Raw genomic sequence first — 23,160 nt, 5'->3', positions numbered from 1 at the left:
AAAAAAGTGAAGGGCAAAAAAAAAAAAAAAACAAAACCAAAAACCATCTAGTGTGCTATCATTAGTACTCAGAAGGGGGTTAAATGGATACACAGGTGCTTGCACTGCAAGGAGTATTTCTGGAAGGATACACAGAAGCTGCCAATAGTTTGTGTCTTTGGGGAGTAGAACTAAGAGACTGCAGCTGCGGAGGACAGAAATTTACTTTTATAGTACATTCTTCAATATTGTTTGAAATTCAACAATATACATGTATAACCTGCTCAAAAATAAATTCATTTAAAAATAATTAATCTGGTGCCCATCAGTGTTATGAGCAGATCAGGGAGGTTGTGGACATACACAATGTCCACCCCAGCCTCCGAGCCACAGAAGCCTTCCAAAATGCAGCAGTGACTGAGGATGTGTAGCAGGTAGAAGGGGAGGAAGAGGGAGAATTCTTTCACATTCTGGAGTAGGACAGGGTGTGTTGTGTTTGGGGAATGGAGGATGTTCAGTGTGGTGCAAGTGTAACCCAAGGTGGGGTGGAAACGGTCGTGGTGCGTGTCTGGGGACAAGGGTCTGGCAGAATTTGAATTTTGTCCAAAGAGCAGTGGAGACACGGTGATGGGAAGTGATGTGGTCAGATCTGCATTTTATGAAGATCTCTCCTCTGAGGGAAGAATGAACGGGGCAGGCCCTGGCTGTTGGTAGGCAGGGGCCTGGCCGAGGGCTGGAGGCAGTCCCCAAGGGCTTCTGGGAGTTGGGGGCACTCCCTCAATCTTGCCCTGAGCCAGAGCAGACCCAGCCCACTCCCTCCCTCCCCCTCATTCTCTGAGGAGGCAGAGAGGATCTCAGGACTCCAGCCCCGCTGGGATTTGAGGGGTGGGAGGTCCCAGAGTGCAGAAGGAGTAGAAGCCAGCCTGCAGCGACCCCTTAATCAGTCTCAGATCTTCTCTTGGGCTGGCCTGCCCTCCTGGAGTCTAAAGCCAGCCACATGGGCAGCACTGGTGACAAGCAAGAAAGAAGATGCTGTCCTTGACCTTCACATTCATAAAACATCAATGAGACTTAATATAGCCCTGAAGCTGAATGATCTGGGAGTGTTTACTGGGATTTGTGTCAGGACAGGAGATGGGGCAGTGGGTGGTGAAATCTCAGAGGACAGAAGCTAAACAACCTAAGTTACTAATTCATTTCATTCATTCATTCAGCACTCACTGAGCTCCTGCTCTGTGCCGGGCCTGTGCTGGGTTTTAAGGGAACAAAGATGAATCTGACATACTGACATAGCCACTTCTCTCCAGAAGCTCAAGTGTTAGAGGGAGACATACACATTCAGCGATAACTATGTTAGCACTAAAATCTCCATGTACAGCAAGCAGGCAGGTGGTGGACTGCACAACTCTGGGAGGGCTCCATAACATACAGCAAGGTGAATGGAGTTGTGACTGGCAGCTCTGATTAGTGTGTTTGCATTCCCTGGCCTAACTCTGTAGGGTGTAAATTGGGGAAGAAAGACATTGAGTGGGCCAACGTCCTAGAGAATCAGGAAGGGCTTCATGGAGGAGGAAATCTTTAGCTGAATCTAGAAGGAGGCTTTCAGGAAAGGAGGATAAGGCTAGTTTAGGAAGAAGTAGTAGTATGAGCAGAAGCCTAGAGGTGTGGAGTGGTCTGGCACATTCAGGGAACAGCAAGCATGTAGAGCGGCTGAAATGTGCATCTTGGGACAGGAAGAGCTGAGGAAACTCAGTGAAAGATGGAGTTGGTGAGAGGGAGGGAAGTGGATCCTGAAGGCTCTTTGAAGGCAAGTTGAGGAACTAGGATGTTATCTGAGGGCAGTGAGGAGCCAGGGATGGGTTTTCAACAGAGAGTGGCATGGTCAAGTGTGTGAAGAAGATATCTCTGGCAGGGGTGGGGAGAAGGGCTTGTAAGGGAGAGAGGAGAGGTGGCAGAGGGTGGGTAAAATCATCCAGGTGAGACATTAATGGGGTCTGAACTAAGAGTCAGTTAAATGGAGGAGGTTAAATGTGAGAAAATATGAGAAAGATGGAGGAGGAAGAATCAACAGGACCTGGGAATGACTTGATGTGGAGTGAGGCAGTGGGAGGAGCTGAGGGCAAATCCAGGAATCTAACTGGGCTTTGTGTCGGGGAGGGGATGCTGCAATTTGGGAAGAATGCAGGGGGAGAAGCAGTGAGGCAGGGAAGATGACCAGGTCTATGGTCGGGTCTATCAGTTTCTGGCATCTACTACTCGTCCTCAAGGGTAGAGTCTCCTCCTCCTTTAGGTTTCTCATCCCCTTGTGCCCCAGGCAGGCAGCCCCTAGGTCCCTCTGCCTTGTGTTCATTCTTCCCTACAGATTAATCATGCTGTACCATAGAGTTTACTTTTATTTTTTTTAATATGTATTTTATAATATTGCTGAAGTGTATTATTTATTTATCTTGCCTTTTTTTAGAGAAGGGGTCTCATTCTGTCACCCAGGCTGGAGTGTGGTACAATCACAGCTCACTGCAGCCTCGACCTCCCAGGCTCAAGTGATCCTCCTGCCTCAACCTTCTGAGTAGCTGGGAGTATGGTGTGCGCCACTACACCTGGCTAACTTTTTTTTTTTTAAAGATGGGTTCTTGCTATGTTGCCCAAGCTGGTCTTGAACTCCTGGACTCAAGTGATCCTCTCACCTCAGCCTCCCAAAGTGTTAGGATTACAGCAGTGAGCCATTGGCTGAGATTTCTTTATGTGCCTGTCTCTCCCACCAACCTGAGCTCAGGGCAGGATGGCATCTCATCCGTCACTATAGCGCAGCCTGCAGTGCTCCCCAAGTGTTGGCTGTTGACAGTATTACTCCTCTGACCAGCGTTTGGATGGGGCCTACTTCAAGTTGTGTAAGGGAAGTGATGGGGGAGCAACCCAGGTATCAGAGGGATAGGACCTTTCCTATTCTCTCCCCAGGACATTTAGCCAATGCCACCACAGACCTCATGAAACTGGACCATGAAGAGGAGCCCCAGCTCTCCGAGCCCTACCTTTCTAAACAGAAGAAGCTCATGGTGAGTACCTCCAGGCCTGCTGAGTCCACCTCCCTACCAGCTGCTCCATGGAAATGAACAATAGGAGAAGCTAAATAGAAGATAAGCAGTTCTAAGTAGAAGATCAGCTGATGATATGAAATGGAAAAGCCCCTGGCTTGCTTTTCCAATCCTGTCCCCTGCCATTTACTAGCTGTTAGACCTTGGGTAAGCCACTGCTGCCCTGGGGCCTCAGTTTCCTCATGTGTTAGGTTGTGTCTTTAAAAGCAGAGCATTGGCCAGGCATGGTGGCTCACTCCTGTAATCCCAGCATTTTAGGAGGCCGCGGTGAGTGGATCACTTGAGGTCAGGAGTTCGAGACCAGCCTGGCCAACATGGTGAAACCCCATCTCTACTAAAAACACAAAAATTAGCCAGGCATCATGGCGGGCACCTATAGTCCCAGCTACTCAGGAGGCTGAGGCAGGAGAATTGCCTGAATCTGGGAGGCAGAGGTTGCAGTGAGCTGAGATTGGGCCATTACACTCTAGCCTGGGCAACAGAGTGAGACTCTGTCTCAAATAATAATAATTACAATAAATATATAAATAAATAAAAATAAATGCAGAGCACTGAACAGGGGTTCTTGGGAAAAGGAGGTATTGAAGGATTGCTCTGAGGGGGACCCCAGAGTGATGGGGGGGATAAGGAAGAGGAAGCAGCTAAGCCTCATTTGATTCCACAGGAATCTCTGGAGCACAAATGGCACCACAAAGGTGATCAACCTTGAAGTAAGGGGCCAGCCTTTTATCCCCTCATATCAGTGGGACATTGGCTACAGATTATTGGAAGGAGGGGTGAGGGCAGGTAACCTCCCAAGTATTTGTGGGCAATGCAGCTCCTTATTGGCTGAGAGAAGGGGCAACTGTGAGCCACTAGCAACCAGCCCTCCCAGCATTGGCGTATAAGAATGTACCAGGGATCTAGGTAGGACAGTCAAGCTCACAGGACTGTTGTAGGCACCAGATGAGGGTGCTTCAAAACGGGGGCATCCTATACACTTGGGGAGTATTTGGAGGCTGGGTTTGCAGAAGAAGTTTAGCAAAGCTCCTTCCATCCCTGAACATCCTGGCTCTATTGAGGCCAACTCAGCTTCTCTTGGCCCTGTCCTGCCCCCAGGCCAAGATCTTGGAGCACGATGATGTGAGCTACCTGAAGAAGATCCTTGGGGAGCTGGCCATGGTGCTGGACCAGATCGAGGCCGAGCTGGAGAAGAGGAAGCTGGAGAATGAGGGTGGGTGCCAGCCCTGGGGGAGGTGGGGGCTGCAGCCAACCTAGCCTACTCTGCCCCTGCCCAGTCTCAACCTCTTTTTTCCCCAAAGGTCTCAGATGACCTCCCCAGGTGGTTAGGAGGATGGGCTATGGAGTCAGACTAAGGTTCAAGTCATAACTTGGCCACTTCCTAGCTGAGTAACTGTGCTTAGGTTCTGCCCTCTCTGAACTTTAGTTTCCCATCTATAAAATGGGGATAATAGTAGGACCTGCATCAAAGAGATGTTGAGACATTGTGTGAAATAATACATGTAGAGTGCTTAGATGAGGGCTTAGCGCATAGTAGGTGTTTAATAAAGGTAGGTGAAGATGATGATGAGAGTGGTGATGGCCACTACCCACCACACCATCCCACTTTCCCTGCCCAAGAATGCATTATGGCTCCTTCGTGCTCCAGCCAGACATCCAAGTTCACCCAGACTCTCCTTGTCCTTGACTCTTCCTGCTCCCAGCTGGGCCTCTAGACTTGGACATGCCAGCTTCATTCTACCTCCACACTTTTGCCCCCACAGCCCCTCCCTCCTGGAGCACCCTTCTTATACCACTCCACTCCATTTTGCCTGTTACACACCATCTTTGCCACAGCCCTTCTTCAAACCTCATTCTGAGCCTTCCCATCTTGCTCCGTTTAAGACCTGTGAGTCTTGTCTCCTGAACAATGCAAATTTATGGAGCATTTGCAACAGCCTCCTGCATAGGCATGACTATGTGTACATACATATCTCCATGTATGTTAGAGTAAGAACAACTTGAATTAGAGTTCCAACTTTGCTGCCTGAACTATGTAACCTTGGACAAGTTGCTTTCCCTATTGGAGCCTCAGTTTCCTCATCTATAAGATGGGATGGTAATAATACAACTTAACCCTCTCTTGCTGGACTCTTGTGAAAATTCAATGTACTCAACACACTGCCTGTGCCATTACTAGTTTAATACATAAGGCAGCTAAAGGCACGCCCATTCTCCAGATGAGGAAACTGAGGCTCAGAGAGATGAAGTGAGTTGTTCAAGGTTAGGCAGCTCATAGACATCATGGTTAGGGCCAGAACTTGTTCCCTCTTGATGGGTCCAGTGTTGCTTCCAGCATCTCACAACTGATGCCACAAGCACAAGACACACACAGAGACCTCATGTCTCGAACAGAGACATCATCATGCATACTGAAGCCAGCTGCCTTAAATCTTTTCTGGAAGCAAAGCCTGGTATGACTAAGTGAGTAAAAAATAATAACACATCTCAAAGGGGAACTTTTGGCTGGGCTCAATGGCTCATGTCTGTAATCCCAACACTTTGGGAGGCCGAGGCAGGTGGATCACTTGAGGTCAGGAGTTCGAGACCAGCCTGACCAACATGGCGAAACCCCGTCGCTACTAAAAATACAAAAATCAGCTGAGTGAGGTGGTGGGTTCCTGTAATCCCAGCTACTTGAGAGGCTGAGGCAGGAGAATCACTTGAACCTGGGAGGCAGAGGTTGCAGTGAGCCCAGATTGTGCTACTGCCCTCCAGCCTGGGGGACAGAGAGAGACTCCGTCCCCCACCCCCCATCACACACACACACAAAAAGGAACTTTCCTGTTTCTATCCTAATGGTAGCTAAGGGGAGCTGTTGCAGAGTTAATGGCTCTCACAGGCCAAAAGGCTTGGTAGTTCAGAGATGGGCCTTTGAGGGACAGAGTCCCAGCTCTGCCATTCTCTTGGTGGGAGACCTTGGACATCAGGTATATGTTATTCACTTATGCATTAGTTTCTTAGGACTTCCATAACAAAATACTAGAGACTGAGGGGCTTAAAGAGCAGAAACCTATTGTCGCACAGAGCTGGAGGCTAGACATCTCAGATCAAGGTGCCTTGGGGTGGGTTTCTCCTGAGGCCTCTCTCCTTGGCTTGCAAGTGGCCGCCTTCTTGCCGTGTTCTTACATGGCCCTTCCCCTGTGCTGCACAAGCCTGGTGTCTTTGAGTCCAAATTTCCTCCTATAAATACTTTAGTCCGACTGAATGAGGACCCACCTTAAGGTCTCTATTTTAAGGTAATCATCCCTTTAAAAGCTCTGTTTCCAAATACAGTCACATTCTGAGAGTTCAGGGGTGTCCAATCTTTTGGCTTCCTTGGGTCACACTGGAGGAAGAATAATTGTCTTGGGCCGCAAATAAAATATGCTAACACTGACGATAGCTGATGAGCTTTAAAAACATCGCAAAAAAGTATCAGAATGTTTTTAAAAAGTTTATGAATGAGTTTTGGGCCACATTCAATGCCATCCTGGGCTGCATGTGGCCCGCGGGCTGCAAGTTGGACAACCTTATTCTAGGGCTTAGGGCTTCAACATGTGAATTTTGGGAGGGTCACAATCCAGCCCAGAAAAATCTATGTATTTAATAGACCTTACTGTGTATCAGGCACTGTTCTAAGTGTTTCACAGATTTCAACTCACTCAATCCCCATAACAATCCCAGGAGGTGGGTAATACCAGCGATCCTGTTTAACAGATGAGGATCCTGTTTAACAGATGAGGAAGCACTAGCTCTGGGCTCTTTCCTGTTCCATAAAAGGGTGATAGGCTGGGTGCGGTGGCTCACGCCTGTAACCCCAACAGTTTGGGAGGCTGAGGCAGGTGGATCACTTGAGGTCAGGAGTTCGAGACCAGACTAGCCAACATGGTGAAACCCTATCTCTACCAAAAATACAAAAAATTAGCTGGGCATGGTGGTGGGCACCTGCAAGCCCAGTTATGTGGGAGGCTGAGGCAGGAGAATCACTTGAACCCAGGAGGCGGAGGTTGCAGTGAGCCAATGTCACACCACTGTACTCCAGCCTAGGCACCAGAGCAAGACTCTGTCTTGAAGAGAAAAAAAAAAAAAAAGGCAGGGGGTGATAGCATGAGTGCCTACGTCCCAGGGCTGCTGCAAGGACCAATGAGCAAATGCATGTAAGGGGCTTAGCACAGTGCCGGGCACACAGTACAGAAGTGTCCATATATATTGTGATCCAGAGAGACACAGGGTCTGATCTGGATGGAGGCTAGGGTGGATGGTTCTGGAAAGTAGCCTCGGACATGCATTCCTTGTGAGATTCCTAGACTGGGATCCTGTGGCTGACCCCTGTCCTGAGGTCTTCTGAGAGGAGACAGCACTGCACTGTCCCATGGTGAGATAAGTGGGGTTGTTCAAGATGGAGAGGTGTCCTTGCAGCCCTCTGGGGCTGGGGGAGGTAGCAGAAGCCCCAGGGAAGTGGTTATGGATTTTAAAGTTCTGACTGGTTGGGCCCACATGGCCTCTGTTGCTCATCCAGGTTCCCTGAACCTGACTGGGTGAAACACTTGTATGCCTTTCATCTTCTCTTGTGGGCACAGCCCAGTTTTGGAAGGGATTTTAATGTCACAGTTGAGACCCCTTGCATGGAGCCAGATGGCTTTGATGCAGATTCCTGATCAACCACTACCTAGCTCTGTGACCTTGTGGAATTCACTTCACCTCTCTGAGCTCATCTGTAAAATGTTGATAATAATAGAATCAAAGTCATAGCAGGATTGCTGGTGGAGGATTTGTTAAGATAGTAAATGTTGAGTACTTTGCACAGTGCCTGGCTCAAGGTAAAATGTTCTAAAAATAATTATTATTACCATTCTCTTTCATTCATTTAATCAAATATTTATTGAACACCTACTAGATGCTAGGTCCTGGGGATAAATTAATGTAAAATTCAGACCTCATTATTGCTTTCATGGAGTTTGCAGTCTTACAGAGGAAAAAGACATTAGTCAAATAATCCCATAAGTAAACACAGAAGTGCACACAGCGATAAATGTTAAGATTGAGAGTAAATGAACAGGATTAAGTGGATAAAGTTTCCCTGAGAAGGTGATATTCAAAGTGAGACCTGAAGGATGAGAAGGAGCCTAGAGAAGAATCAGGGAAGATATGACCTAGACTGAGGGATGCCATGGAGTGGGAGAGAACTAGGAACTCTTCAGGAATGGGCTGCTGCGTGGGGAGTCCTGGAGAGAGTGGTGGGAATGAGGGGAGAGCTGCACCGGGTGAGGTGAGATCACGGGCCTCAGAGCCTACATTTACAAGTTTGGATTTTATACTAAGTACAATGGGAAGTCTCTGGAGGGCTTTGAGGAGGGGATTGTATCAGTTAGTTTCTGCTGTATAACAAACCATTCCAAATCTGAGTGACATAAAAGAAGGGCCTTTTATTTGTTCATGATATATGGCTTGGCAGTGTGGGCCTGGCTTAGCTGGAATGGCTTGCCTCTCACACATGGGGAATGGCTGACCTCATTCCTGCATTTCGGGCCAGCAAATTTAAGACAGTAAATGTTGATTACTTTGCAAAGTGCCCAGCTCAAGGTGAAATGTTCTAAAAATTATTATTATCACCATTCTTTTTCATTCATTTATTCAAATATTTATTGAACATCTCCTAGATGCTAGGTCCTGGGGATAAATTAATGAGCAAAATCCAGACATCATTCTTGCTCTCACGGAGTTTGCAGTCTTTGAAAAAAAAACCATGAGTCTTAGATGGCAGGAGGAGCAAAGCCATCAAGATGCACACATTACAAAGTGGCGTGTGTACAGGAATGGGAGGAACTCATGGCCCTGTTTGCAGTCTCCATGGGGCTGAGTAGTTCTAGTTTTATATTTGAGAGGATTCCAATGGCTGTGTGAAAATGGACTTCAAGGGAGACAGAGGGGAGGCCGGTGCAGCAGCTCAGGTGACAGAGGATGTTGGCGTGGACCGAGATGGTTGCAGTGGAGATGGTGAGGTGTGAATGGACTTGCGAGGTAGTTTGAAGATAAAATGAGCAGGAATTTACATGGGGGTTGGCAGTGAGGTAAAGGGAATCAAAGGTAACTCCTGGGCCAGGCATGGTGGCTCATGCCTGTAATCCCAGCACTCTGGGAGGTCAAGACAGGTGGATCACGAGGTCAAGAGATCAAGAACATCCTGGCTAACACGGTGAAACCCCGTCTCTACTAAAAATACAAAGAATTAGCCGGGCATGGTGGCATGTGCTTATAATCCCAGCTACTTGGGAGGCTGAGGCAGGAGAATTGCTTGAACCTGGGAGGCGGAAGTTGCAGTGAGCTAAGATTGTGCCACTGCACTCCAGTCTGGGCGTTTGGGAGACAGTGAGTTTGTGACACCCAAGAGAGGATGTCACAGAAACCATTAGATATTCCAGCCTGACTCTCAAAGGAGAGGTCAGAATTTGGAGATTCAGGAGTCCTCAGCCAATACATGGTGCTTAAAGCTATAGAATTGGACATTTTCATCGAGGAAGAGAGCAGAGTGAGACAAAAAGAGGAATCGGGACTTGCTGTATTAGTTATCTATTGTGGCATAAGAAATTGCTGTCAACCTCGGTGTCTTGAATTTTAAAATCGTTTATTATGTCACACATTTTCTGTGGATATGGAGTTCTGGAGCAGCTGAGCTGGGCAGCTCTGAGTCATGGTTGCATGATGCAGGTTGCCTTCAAGCTGTCAGGTGGGGCTGCAGTGATTTGAAGGTTTGACTGGGGCTGGAGGATCCACTTCCAAGTTGCCTTATTCATGTGGTTCTTAGCTAAAGGCCTCTGCTCCCTGCTGGCTGTTGGCAGGAGGCTTTAGTTCCTTACTCAACATCCTATTGAGATGGGCCTCTCAATAGGCTGCTTGCGTTTCTTTACAGCATGGTTGCTGGCTTTCCCTGAGCAAGTTATCCCAGAGAAAGAGAAGACACAGAAGCCACATGTCTTTATTTTATTTTATTTATTTATTTTTTTGAGACGGAGTCTGGCTCTGTCACCCAGGCTGGAGTGCAGTGGCGCAATCTCAGCTCACCGCAACCTCCACCTCTCAGGTTCACGCCATTCTCCTGCCTCAGCCTCCCACATAGCTGGGACTACAGGCACCCACCACCACGCCTGGCTAATTTTTTGTATTTTTAGTAGAGACGGGGTTTCACTGTGTCAGCCAGGATGGTCTCGATCTCCTGACCTCGTGATCTGCCTGCCTTGGCCTCCCAAAGTGCTGGGATTACAGGCGTGAGTCACCGCGCCTGACCAATCACATGTCTTTTATGATCTACTGCTGGAAGTCACTCTGCCCCATCACTCATCAGAAGTCACGAAATACAGCCCCATTCAAGGGGAGGAGACTTGGGCTCTGCAGAAGGGAGGAGCATATCAAGTAATTTGTGGCTGTACTTTAAAACTATCATACCTGGGCCAGGCATGGTCATGTGCACTTGGGAGGCTGAGGCAGGAGGATTACTTGAGCCCAGGTTTCAGACCAGTCTGGGCAACATGGTGAGACTCTGTCTCTACAAGAAAGTACAAAAATGAGCTGGTGTGGTAGTACATGCCTGTAGTCCCAGCTACTCAGGAGGCTGAGGCAGGAGGACTGCTTGAGCTTGGGAGGTTGAGGCTACAGTGAGTTGTCTTCTGGGAGACAGTGAGACCCTGTCTCAAATAATAATAATAATGATAATAATAAAAAAACATAACTACCATATCTATGCAGAGGTTCTCCCACACTGAGCGGGGATCAGGGCAGAGGAATCAGCAAAGTGTACTGAGGAGTGGCCAGTGAAGTAGGAAGACCCTCATGTTAGGAGGAACCATGGGAGGACTGGGTTTTAAGGAGACAGAATGGTGTCAGTGCTGCTGGGAGCTTGAGCAAGCCAGGATAGGAAAGCGTGCCCTTGGCTTTCTACCATGGATGCCGGCGGTGACCTCGCCAAAAGCATTTCACTGCAACCTGGGGCAAAAGCCAGACTGTAATGGACTGAAGACCGCATGGGAGGCGAGGAATGAAGGTGGTGAGTGTAGATACCTCTTTTGAGAAGGGTAGAGGTGAACAAAGAAGGTGGTGGTGGCTGAAGAAGGACGTGGGGTGACAGGAGGAATTGTTTTTGGACAGGAGATGTACAAATGTGTTCTCGTGCTGGTGGAAACAGTGCAGTGGAAAAGAGGAATCGGGGGTTCAGGACGGCGATGCAGACGCCACGAAGACAGGAGGGGTGTGGTTCAGGCAGGGGCCCCGTAGAAAACAGAGGACATCTGCAAACGGGGGAAATGGAAGAAGGCTCAATAAAGGGACGGTTTACCCAGGCACAGGCGGGATGCAGGGACATCCCAAGGCAGAGAGGAATACCCCAGGCCTGAAGTCTTGAGATCACAGGGTCATGAGAGCAGATTCAGGAATCTGGACAGAGGTGGTTGCTGGCAGCCCATGGTGACTCGCAGAGAGGAGCTGAGGGAAATCAGTCCGACGTCACTGTTGCCCTCCCTCCTTTCCCGCCCCTGTTTCCTACTTGCCTAACTTTCTGAAGCCAGAGGGCATGAGCCCTGGGGATTGGAGCCAACAAGTGAGCTTCTTGGGGTGCAGAACAACATGGAGAAGGGGGGAGGAGAACTTAGAAAGGCAACCTGAAGAGATGTGGAGATGCGGCGCGGAGCAGGTGCAGAGGGCCCATGGAGGGCTTGGCCATGGGGTTAGGACACGCCCTGTATTGTGTCCGCATCAACAGCATGGAGCGGTTTTGCAGCATCGAGGTGGGGAGTGTGGGCTTTCATGTCTGAAAGCTGCTATCTACTGAACGAAGCATGAGGTGATGTCATCGGCTGAGAGGAAACTGGGGAAAGAGTGTGAGAAGTGTGAGAGGAGAGGATGAAAAGATGCAATTGTCTCCACAGGGAGCAGGAAGCACTCAAGAAATATAATAGGATTCTGGGCAGCACGGAGTGCCCTCCTGGGCTTTGCGGTCCGACATTAAAGTGTAACAAGTTGGCCTCATTGTGAGATCACCTCCAGCTGGCAGACCCAGAGAAGTGCAGAAAGGGCTCATCCAGGCCTGGGGTTTGCAAAGGGAACACACAACTGGAGAAGAGAGAACAGGGAAGGGGTCAGATACCAGATCGCTGCCCAGGCGCACACACAAACACGACGCACATAGAAGGCCATCAGCATCTGCCTGCAAACATAAACACAGGCATGAACATAATAGTGAACACGTCTAAGGCAAACATCCAGATGCACCTGGGCTGATGCTGCACTCACATATGTGGTAATCCCACACCATGTGGACACAGATGCCCATGGGAGCAGATATCCACGTGCATATACACAATTGGCTGCATGGGTTTGTGCAAGCAACCATGGGGCAAATATGCAGCCTATGCAGGATACAGATGCATGGAGAGATCTGCACACAGACCTGAGTAAAGAACGCACATACTGAAGGGGGCCTGAGTGGTCATGGAGATACCTGCTGTGTCCATGCTCATTTGTATGTGGAAATAAGTAGCTTAATAGAGCGGTTACAACCACAGAATCTGGAACCAGATAGCTTTGACACATATTAGCTGAGGCTTTGACCAAGTTACCTAACCTCTCTGTGCCTCAACTGCCTCATCTGTGAAGTGGGGATAATAACATCACCTACTTTATAGAATTGTTGGAAGGTCCAGGGAATTACACCATACTTTCCTGGTTCATCTCCTATCTCTCGGGCTGCTCCTTCTCACATCCCTTGCTGGTTTCTCCATGTTGCCCAGTATCTAAACCTAGTCCCTGGGCCCGTTCTCTGATCTGTCTACCCACATTCCCTTGCTGGTAGCATGCAGTCTGCAGCTGGGGACTTATGTCACTTGATCCCTTCACTGTCCCTCACTCCCATCACGATCGCACCTCCCTCCATACCTAGTGGTGATTCCCTGGTTCATCATTAGGAGAATTTTGTGCCTGCACATTCGACTCCCTGGCCCTCCATACTCGCTCTGCAAAACCTCAAACCTTGTTGAACCCAGCTCTCCACCTACTCAGCACCTTCACCTGTGAACCTATATGTGGCTGGAGAAACACATAGGATGCTGGCAGGACTTACTTTGTATTCACGATTGCAAGCCTTAGGTGACCTCAATGCTGCCCCAGGCCTCCCCGCTTCACTCTCTAGATGACTCCTTTATGCCTTCTCCTTCCTCCTCAGCCCTCCAGCCACCTCCTCCACATCCTCACTCAGAGCTGATCACTTTAGGTTAGCATAAAAATAATTGTGGTTTTGGCCATTAAAAGTAAGGCAATATGTCATAGAGAAAATCAAAGCATTAGAAAGAGATCTTCACAGCTCTGATCCCTACAATGACCCACCACTGTATCTATCAATTCTAAGATGCATCTTTGTTAGAGCACATCTTAGCATCTCTGACACTGGAATGCTTCTTCTAGTCAGTAGTTTGATTCTCCTTTCTTACTTTTGGATAGGTACTTACATTTAATAGTAACTTAGATTTGATGAAATATGGTAGCACATGTGCTTTCTTGTTACCAGGGATGGACTGTTCTTGTCCTTGTCCAAGGATGGAAGGGGTTGCCCTTTAAAACCAATCCCTTTCCTAGTGCACCAGATCCCATCCACTCTCATCCCTGTAAGAACACCACATCTGTCATTCTATCCACTCTTCCCCAAGGAATCTTTCCCTTCTCTGCGGCATCATCTACAAACACATGCTATTTTATTCCTCCCAGCTTATGAAAATGCTCTTGACTTGTATCTCACTACTGGCCCATCCTCCCTATTCTAGCAAAACTCCGTGGCAGAATGATCTTTGTTCCCCGTCTCCAATTCCTCTCCTCCCTTTCTCTTTGAACACCCTCCAAACCGGCTTTTAAGTCAGCATTCTACTCCAGCTCCTCTTGCCAGGGTCGCCAGTCGGTAAATGCAGTCACCAGTTCTCAGGCCTCCTATTTGACCTCAACACAGCGTTTGAACACAGTTGAGCACTGTCTCCTCCTCAGAACCCTGTCCTAAGTTGGCTTGCTGGACACCACACTCTCCTGGTTCTTCTCCTACCGCAAAGGCCGCTCCTTCTTGTCATCTTTGCTGGTTTCTCTTGGTGTCAATATCTAAAGTGTGTGGGGCGACCCAGGGTTCAGTCCCTTGCCCTATTTCCAAGTCTGGCTATACTGATACTGTCCACTCTCCTGGCTTTAAATACCACCTCCACATTGATGGTGCTTCTCTGAGCCTAGAACCTGCATCACTAACTCCCAACTCATTATCTCCCCTCGGGGGCCCATCAGGTGTCTTCTTTGTTTGTTTGTTTTTGAGACAGGGTCTCACTCTGTCACCCAGGCTGGAGTGCAGTGGTGTGAAAAAGGCTCACTGCAACCTCAACCTTCAGGGATCAAGCCAACCTCCTCTTTCAGCCTCCCTAGTAGCTGGTACCACAGGCATGCATGCTACCGATTCGGCTATTTTTAATTTTTTTTTGTAGAGAAGAGGGTCTCGCCATGTTGCCCAGGCTGGTCTCAAACTCCTGTGCTCAAGCAATCCTCCTGCCTTAGCCTCCTAAAGTAAGGGAGAGAGATGTGAGCCACTGCGCCCGGCCTCATCAGGTGCCTTGAAGGTTACCTATTCACGGATAACCTTCTGATGAGAGCCTGCATTACACTTTAGCCCTTCACCGTGACGGTGACCCTCTTGAGGGGAGACATTGTATTGTGTCATGTCTTCACGCCCAGCACATACTGCCAGGTAACCACTTGCTGAATGAATGAATCCGTGACCCAGAAGATGCAGAGCGGAAGGAGGGGGCTCAGGTTTTGATGGTAGGGAGCACTGGATTCATGGAATTCCTGAACTGAAAGGAGCAACCTGTTCAAAGGTGTAGAGGCAAGCCTCCCAGGAAAGCAGCCCTCACAGGAAGGGAAGGGAGAGGCATTCGGGCATGGGGTACAGCAAGGACAAAGGCCCGGAGGCTGAAGCGGGCAGCTTGTCGGGGAAGACAGTGGACCAATGGGCAATTCATGAGAAGTTAAGATTAGAGACGTATATTAAAGCTAAACTCACTCTTGAAAGGGCTTAATAGCTAGGCACAGGAACTTGGACATTAAGGTGCAGTCAGTGGGGAGAATTAAAGATTTTTGAGCAAAGGGGCGATGTAAGAGACCAAAGGGGCTCCAGAATTTCAGGTCAAAACAACTAGGAGAAAATATTGCACAAACAAGTGTTTCCTAAAAATGAGGCTAATTGTTTCTTAATCCCAAATGCGAGAGTCAGGCTAAATTTAGATGACACAAAAACATGGTGATAAATAATGTAAAACCACGTCGTGAGAGTTATCCTCTTTTGATTACATCAAAGAAAGAGTATTAGTAAGATATTAGTGCTTAACCCCTTTATAACATGTGTTTAATATCTGCCCCTTTCTTAAAAACAAAATGAGGCCAGGTATGGTGGCTCACACCTGTAATCCCAGCACTTAGGGATGCTGAGGCAGGCGGATCATCTAAGGTCAGGAGTTCGAGAACAGCCTGGCCAATGTGGCAAAACCCTGTCTCTAGTAAAAATACCAAAAAAAAAAAAAAAATTAGCCAGGCATGGTGGTGCACACCTGTAGTCCCCGCTACTTGGGAGGCTGAGGCTGGAAAATTGTTTGAACCCTGGAGGTGGAGGTTGCAGTAAGCTGAGATTGCACCACTGCACTCCAGCATGGGTGACAGAGTGAGACTTTGTCGAAAGAAAGAAAGAGAGAGAGAGAGAGAGAAAGCAAGCAAGCAGGGAGGGAGGGATGGAGGGAAGAAGGAGAAAGAAAGAAAGAAAGAAAGAAAGAAAGAAAGAAAGAAAGAAAGAAAGAAAGAAAGAAAGAAAGAAAGAAAGAAAGAAAGAAAGAAAGAAGGAAGGAAGGAAGGAAAAGAGAGAGAGAGAGAGAAAGAGAGAGAGAAAGAAAGAGAAAGAAAGAAAAGAAAGAAAGAGAAAGAAAGAAAGAAAAGAAAGAGAAAGAAAGAGAGAAAGAAAGAGAAAGAAAAAAAGAAAGAAAAAGAAAGAAAGAAAGAAAGAAAGAAAGAAAGAAAGAAAGAAAGAAAGAAAGAAAGAAAGAAACAAAGAAAGAAACAAAGAAAGAAAGAAAGAAAGAGGAAGGAAGGAAGGAAGGAAAGAAAGAAAAAGAAAGAGCAAGTCTTGGGTGCAGAGACCTTGACAGGCAGTAGTATCCAGCTGGAATTTAATTACATTTGTTTTGTTTTTGTTATGTTTACTTTTACCATTGTAGTTTATAGCGAAGCATTTAATACTACAGTTAATGATAGTTTATTTTTTCATTCATCAATAATTCAGTAAAGATTTATTGAGCACCTATTGTATGCCAGGCACAGTTCTAGATGCAGAGGATACAGCCACAGACAAGACAGACCAAAATCCCTGCCCTCATAGAGTTTCCACTCTAGTAGAGGACAACAGACAATAAACAAAATGAGAATGTCAAGTAGATGGTGAAATGTTGCACTACGTTCTACGGAAGAAAACAAAGCAGGGGAGGGGAGAGTGACTGCTGGGTAAGGTCTTCCTCCACCTCCTTCACATCTTTGCTCACATGCCAGCTTCTCCTGGGCTTCACAGACCACCAATTTATAATTTCCATTTAAAACTTCCATTTTATTTTTTTATTTTTATTTTTATTTATTTTGAGATGGAGTTTTGCTCTTGTTGCCCAGGCTGGAGTGCAGTGGCACGATCTCGGCTCACTGCAACCCCTGCCTCCTGAGTTCAAGTGATTCTCATGCCTCAGCCTCCCGAGAAGTTGGGATTACAGGCACCTGCCCCCACGCCCGGCTAATGTTTGTATTTTTAGTAGCGACACCTCTGCCTCCCAAAGTGTCGGGATCGGGATTACAGGTGTGAGTTCGAAGCCCATGAGAAAATGGCATGTGAGTAAAGATGTGAAGGAGGCAGAGGAATGAGCTCTGAGGCTGTGCAGGAGAAGACTGAGGCAGAGGGAACAGCAAGGGCAAAGGCTCTGTGGTAGGAATGTCCCAGATGTGAGGAGCTGCAGGAGTCCGATGTGGCTGAAGAAGAGTGAGGAAGTGGGAGAGAAGCAGACTCTGATGTCTGAAAGGTACCTGGGGGCCAGATCACACAGGGCCTTACAGGGCTTGGAAGGATTCCCGCTTTTACTCTGGCTCCAACAGGTGCATAATCATTAGAGGGGTTTGAGAAGGGAGAAGTGACGTTATCCGACACTTAAATTTTAACATGACCACTTTGGATGCTGTGCCAAGAATAGATTCTAGGGGACAAGGGCAGAAACGGAGAACTTTTAAAAGGACATTATGATAACTTAGAAGATAATGGTTGTTTGGACAAGGACGGTACAAGTAGAGATGGTATCAGATTATGGATGTATTTTGAAGATAACACTGTTGGAAATTGCTGACAAATTGTATGTGGGGGTGAAAGAGAATTCATGGTGGGCCCGGGCGCAGTGGCTCACGCCTGTAATCCCAGCACTTTGGGAGGCTGAGGTGGGCAGATCACCTGAGGTCAGGAGTTCAAAACCAGTCTGGCCAACATGGTGAAACCCCGTCTCTACTAAAAATACAAAAATTAGCTGGGCATGGTGGTGCACGCCTGTAATCCCAGCTACTAGGGAGGCTGAAGCAGGAGAATTGCTTGAACCTGGCAGGTGGAGGTTGCAGTGAGCTGAGATCGTGCCACTGCACTCCAGCCTGGGTGACACAGCAAGACTCTATTTCAAAAAGAAAAAAAAGAAAAGAAAAGAAAAGAAGAGAAGGGAAGGGAAGGGAAGAGAAGAGAAGAGAAGAGAAGAGAAGAGAAGAGAAGAGAAGAGAAGAGAAGAGAGAAGAGAGAAGAGAATTGATGGTGGCTCTGAGGATTTTGGGCAGAGCAACCAGAAGGGTGGAGGTTCCATTACTGAGATGGGGATGAGCATAGTGGCTCTGGGGGCGACAATCAGGAATTCCATTTTGAGTTTGAAATGCAGAGCGTACACCAAATGAAGCTGTCAAAGGGGTAGTTGCATATGTGTCTGGAGTTTCATGACACATATTTGCACTTTATTTATTTGAGATAGAGTCTCTCTCTGTTGCCCAGGCTAGAGTGCAGTGGCACAGTCTTGACTCACTGCAACCTCCATCTCCCAGGTTGAAGCAATTCTCCTGCCTCAGCCTCCTGAGTAGCTGGGATTACAGGTGTGCACCACCACAGCCAGATAATTTTTATATTTTTAGTAGAGATGGGGTTTCACCATGGTGGCCAGGCTGGTCTTGAACTCCTGACCTCAAATGATCCGCTCGCCTTGGCCTCCCAAAGTGCTGATTACAGGTGTGAACCACTACACCTGGCCACGTATTTGCACTTTAAAAGTCAGCTGATGTATCAGCTATAAAATGAGGATAAGAAAAGAAAAGAGAAAAAAAAGTCAATTTAAAGAAAAAAAAAATAATAGAAGTAGCAAAAGGATATGGCAAAAATCACTGAAGTTGTACAGGAATGAGTAACCCTCAGAAAATACTGGGGCAGGCGTGCAGAAGCCAGAGGAGCTCGTGGAGAGAAGTGAGTGTGTGTGTTAGGGGAGGTTGATCCCCTTGCCTCCTCTCTCTTCCACTCTAGGGCAGAAATGCGAGCTGTGGCTCTGTGGCTGTGCCTTCACCCTTGCTGATGTCCTCCTGGGGGCGACCCTGCACCGCCTCAAGTTCCTGGGACTATCCAAGAAATACTGGGAAGATGGCAGCCGGCCCAACCTGCAGTCCTTCTTTGAGAGGGTCCAGAGACGCTTTGCCTTCCGGAAAGTCCTGGGTGACATCCACACCACCCTGCTGTCGGCCGTCATCCCCAATGCTTTCCGGCTGGTCAAGAGGAAACCCCCATCCTTCTTTGGGGCGTCCTTCCTCATGGGCTCCCTGGGCGGGATGGGCTACTTTGCCTACTGGTACCTCAAGAAAAAATACATCTAGGGCCAGGCCTGGGGCTTGGTGTCTGACTGTTGGTGTCTCTGTGCTGTGTGATTCCCCGTGAGCTCTCAGTAACTCACTGTCTCATGAACACTTGGACAGCCCTCCCCGCCCTTTGTTCTGAGTAATAATATCGTCAGTGTGAAAACATTCCATAGTTTAGAAGTAGACATTGCCAATGCTGTGACTCAAGGCCACGGCTCTACTAAAAGAGAGGAAGCAAGAGAGAGAAAGACAAAAACCAGAAACAAAACACGAATGCCTTTTCTTTCGATTCAAGGTCTCAAGATGGAACTGTGGGGACTGGTTAGAATCTGAGATGAGTCCCAGGATGTTTCATCCACCAGGGCCCAGATTCTGGGAGGTGCTGGGGACTCAGAGGGCCTGACCCCTCGCCTCCCCTTCCCTCTTGCCCAGGGAACTCTTCCACAGGACAAAGCCAACATCAAGACTCAACTCCTCTAACCGGTACCTCTGAATGGGGCTGGATAACCGGAGACCCCATGGGAAGTCCCTGAAGATCAGAAGGGGCTTCATGCTTCTCCTGGACATGGACTGGCTTGAGCCAAGGCAGTGGCACTCCAAAACCAGGCCGCAGTGGGGACGGACACCATGAGCACACCCTCTCATTGCCCTTCTGATTTGGCCCATGTGTTGGGTTTGGCGTTAATAGAAATCTCTGAAGGCAGCAGCCATCATCCTCTTCCTACCTTGAGTTTTTCTATCGTGTGAAGTGGGACTTTCAGTAAAAGCCATGTTGACCCTCTCTCAGAAGGTCAGTCCAGCCCAAGTGCAGGGGCGGATCTGGAGGTGGACAAACCTAGGTCCCCCTTCCAGCCTCCGCCCAAGCCATCTCCTTCAATACCCCCACTCCCAGGGTCGCCCCCGTGCTACACCGTGCCATGGAGCCGGCGGGAGGGGGGAAGTCTCTGCATCCACACCACCCACCCCAGTTGGGTCTCACTTTCCTGTGCCTTTTGCATGTTGGGAAAGGGTCTTGGTGTCACTGCCGCTCACGCACAGAAACCACTGAAAGCCCCAATAAAGCATCCAGGAGGAGCAGTTGCTTTTCATTTCTAAACCTGTGTGGTCCATCTAGTTCTCATTGCCAAGCGCTGGAGCCAGAAGGGTAGAGATGTGAGGTTTCAGTCTCAGTTCTTCACAAGAGCCAGCAAGAGTTGACTCCTAGTCTCAAGTTGCTGGGTCTAGGGCTGGCTTCCAGATTGACTTTCCAGGGCTCTGACCTTAACATCAACCCAGCTTGTTTAGGCACAGCATTTTACAGGTTACAGGGCATGTTTACAACCCTTTACTCTCATTAACCTGTGCAAGGGCCAGGTGTAGTGACTCACATCTATAATCCCAGTGCTTTGGGAGACCAAAGTGGGAGAATTGCTTCAGGCCAGGAGTTCAAGACAAGCCTGGGCAACATAGCGAGACCCCATCTCTAGAAAATAAAATAAACCTATATATGGACCTCAGGGGGCACCCAGGGCACATGTCCCCCACCCCAATTTCCCAGAGGGAAAAATGTATTTTAAATGCCCAAGTAACATTAAATCAGGAGTATAATGTATAGAATATAAGGCATAGTTTTACTTTATTTTGAAAAAAAAAAAAAAGGATTAAGAATTTGCACATCTTTTTCATCAAGGTAAAAAGAAAGCTTAGTCATCCAGGGCCAAGACAGGGCAAAGGTGGAACTTACAGACCATGAACACTGTCTGGCACCATCCATCCCCTTGGCTAATCAAACATTCACACAGGCCGGGTGTGGTGGCTCACACCTGTAATCCCAGCACTTTGAGAGGCTAAGGCGGGCGGATCACAAGGTCAGGAGTTCGAGACCAGCCTGGCCAACATGGTGAAACCTCGTCTCCGCTAAAAATACAAAAATTAGCTGGGTGTGGTGGCGCGTGCCCGTAATCCCAGCTACTCAGGAGGCTGAGGCACGAGAATCGCTTGAACCCAGGGGGCAGAGGTTGCAGTGAGCCGAGATCGCACCACTGCACTCCAGCCTGGTGACAGAGCGAGACTCCATCTCAAAAACCAAAGAAACAAAAACATCAAGCATTCACACAGATCCTCCCCATTCTTCATTCAATTTCTGCTCAAGAACAACAACATACTCAATCCTCACAGGATCTACTGCCCTCCTGCAGTGAGGATGTGCTAACCATCTCTCCAAAAATGAGACTCACAAGCCCTATCAGTCAGTAACATCGCTCTAGATAATGGTGGATTCTCTTCTCATTCCTCCTCTAGCTCTAGAGATCACACCCATACCTCAATCTACTATAATATACAGATGAAAACATAAATTTGACCATCACTAGCATTCCCTATAGTCAATTACACACACACACACACACACACACACACACACACACACACACACCACCCCCAAGCAAAGAAGAAAATACTCAGAACCGCTATAGGTCTCATTTCTGTAATTGATTCCAAGGACACTGTTGATATTTATAATTTCTCTTTTCTCACTAGCTATTCTAGGTTCTCTTTGCCCTCAGCCAGCACCTCAGTTAGTTAGGGTATTTTACCTGGTGACATGACTCAGACTCTGGTGGTCTTTGGATTGCTACAGTCTTCCATTACTATCGGATGTGGAAGTATTATGTGGCACCGCAGACAATCCCCTATTCTTCCATGCTATCGTTGTGCAGGAGTAACCCAGTTTAGCCCTGGTAATCAGCTCAATCATCCCAGCCTGTAGAGAAACACACTGCAGTTTCAAGGGTATGAGGAGCTCAAAATGGCCAAGTGGCAGTCTCAACTTCTAACTTAATTGAGCCACTGAATTATTCCTCAATAGATGGACTCCTCCCTTAGGAGCTATAATTTCTAAACTATTAAAATCCAAAGCTTCAGGGATGTGAAGCAACAGTTTTAGGAATGGGTTATTTGTATAATAGTGAAAGTCTCTTCCACCTCAGCATTGCTAGACTTGACTCGTGTTCTCTGGTAGTGGGAGAAACAGCACTGTGGTTGGTTCAAAGTACATACTGTATCCTGTAGGACAGCACTCCACATTGCAGTGTCTCCTGGCTGTCACCGTAACAGTCTTCAAGAGGTCATTTCAGTATTCGATAAGACCAGCTCCTTCTAGATAAGAGAGTGCATGGTAAGGCCACAATATCCCATGGGTATAACTACATTGCTGAATTTCTTTTGTGGTAATATCAACTCTTTGGTCAGAAGCAATGTTATCTGCAATACCAACACCGGAACCAAGGCATTCATAAGTCCATGGATATAGTGGTCGGAGAAGTCAAACGCATACAGAGAATAAGTGAGTACAAACTGCTGCTTCCTTTGTGATGGAAGGGGTTCAATGTGACCTATCTGCTCTCAGATAGCTGGTTCCTATGGCGAGCGGTGTCATATTAGGAATTGTGCACACTGGGCACTCTGCAGTGGTATTCACTAAATCAGTCTTAATCAGAGGAAGTCCATGTTGTTGTATCCATCTATAACCTCTAGCTCAATTACCATGGCCCTTTTGTACATCAGCCTATTGAGCAAGCACTAGAGTGGCTGGGGAAAGAGAATGACAGACAGCTACAGAACAAGGCATCTTGTCCATTGGTTTCTTGAACAATGGTTTCCTCTGCAGTGGGTACTGTTTGGGGGAACATGTGCATAGGACACAAATACCCTCCCATTCTGTGTCCATTGTTAGGGGCCCATCCACATTCCTTCTCCCACAGAGCTCCTTATTATCAGTCTTCCAATCTTCTTTCCATGTTCATGAGCATCCACCCAAACCATCCGTCCCACGAATATGTACAGATTTGTATTCCTGGACTTCTGTCTCTAGCTTGATAGAGCAGACAAGCAGACATACTGCTTGAAATTCTGTTCACTGCGAGGATTTGCCTTCTGCAATGTCTTTCGGGGCATTCCTGTAGTGCTGCAACTATCCACTTCCAGGTGGTGCCAGGCCTGAGTTTTTTCTTCCTCCCCAACTGATCATAGAGCATTTGCCATAAGGCCTCTGGTGTTGACTGAGGAAGAGGCAGCAATGTGGTGAAATAGATGCCATCGTCTGAGCTATGTCACTTTCACTTGATGGTAGAAT

The 23,160-nt window shown here is 47.8% G+C and overlaps 1 protein-coding gene across 1 annotated transcript in view; it reads left to right on the top strand.

Moving 5' to 3' along the window:
* The window catches only part of GDAP1L1 (ganglioside induced differentiation associated protein 1 like 1), a 33,537-nt gene extending 13,414 nt beyond the window's left edge, over positions 1–20,123 (top strand). Inside the window, exons 4-6 of the mRNA XM_008016737.3 lie at positions 2,935–3,032; positions 4,170–4,284; positions 18,724–20,123. Coding sequence (XP_008014928.1) covers positions 2,935–3,032; positions 4,170–4,284; positions 18,724–19,067 — 557 coding nt within the window. The 3' untranslated portion in view covers positions 19,068–20,123. The remainder of the gene's footprint in view (positions 1–2,934; positions 3,033–4,169; positions 4,285–18,723) is intronic.
* Positions 20,124–23,160: the final 3,037 nt, after the last annotated feature.

Source organism: Chlorocebus sabaeus, chromosome 2 (assembly GCF_047675955.1).
Source record: "Chlorocebus sabaeus isolate Y175 chromosome 2, mChlSab1.0.hap1, whole genome shotgun sequence".
NCBI lineage: Eukaryota > Metazoa > Chordata > Mammalia > Primates > Cercopithecidae > Chlorocebus > Chlorocebus sabaeus.
The sequence above is the reverse complement of the archived record's forward strand: the minus strand, read 5'-3'. Positions and strand labels throughout refer to the sequence as shown.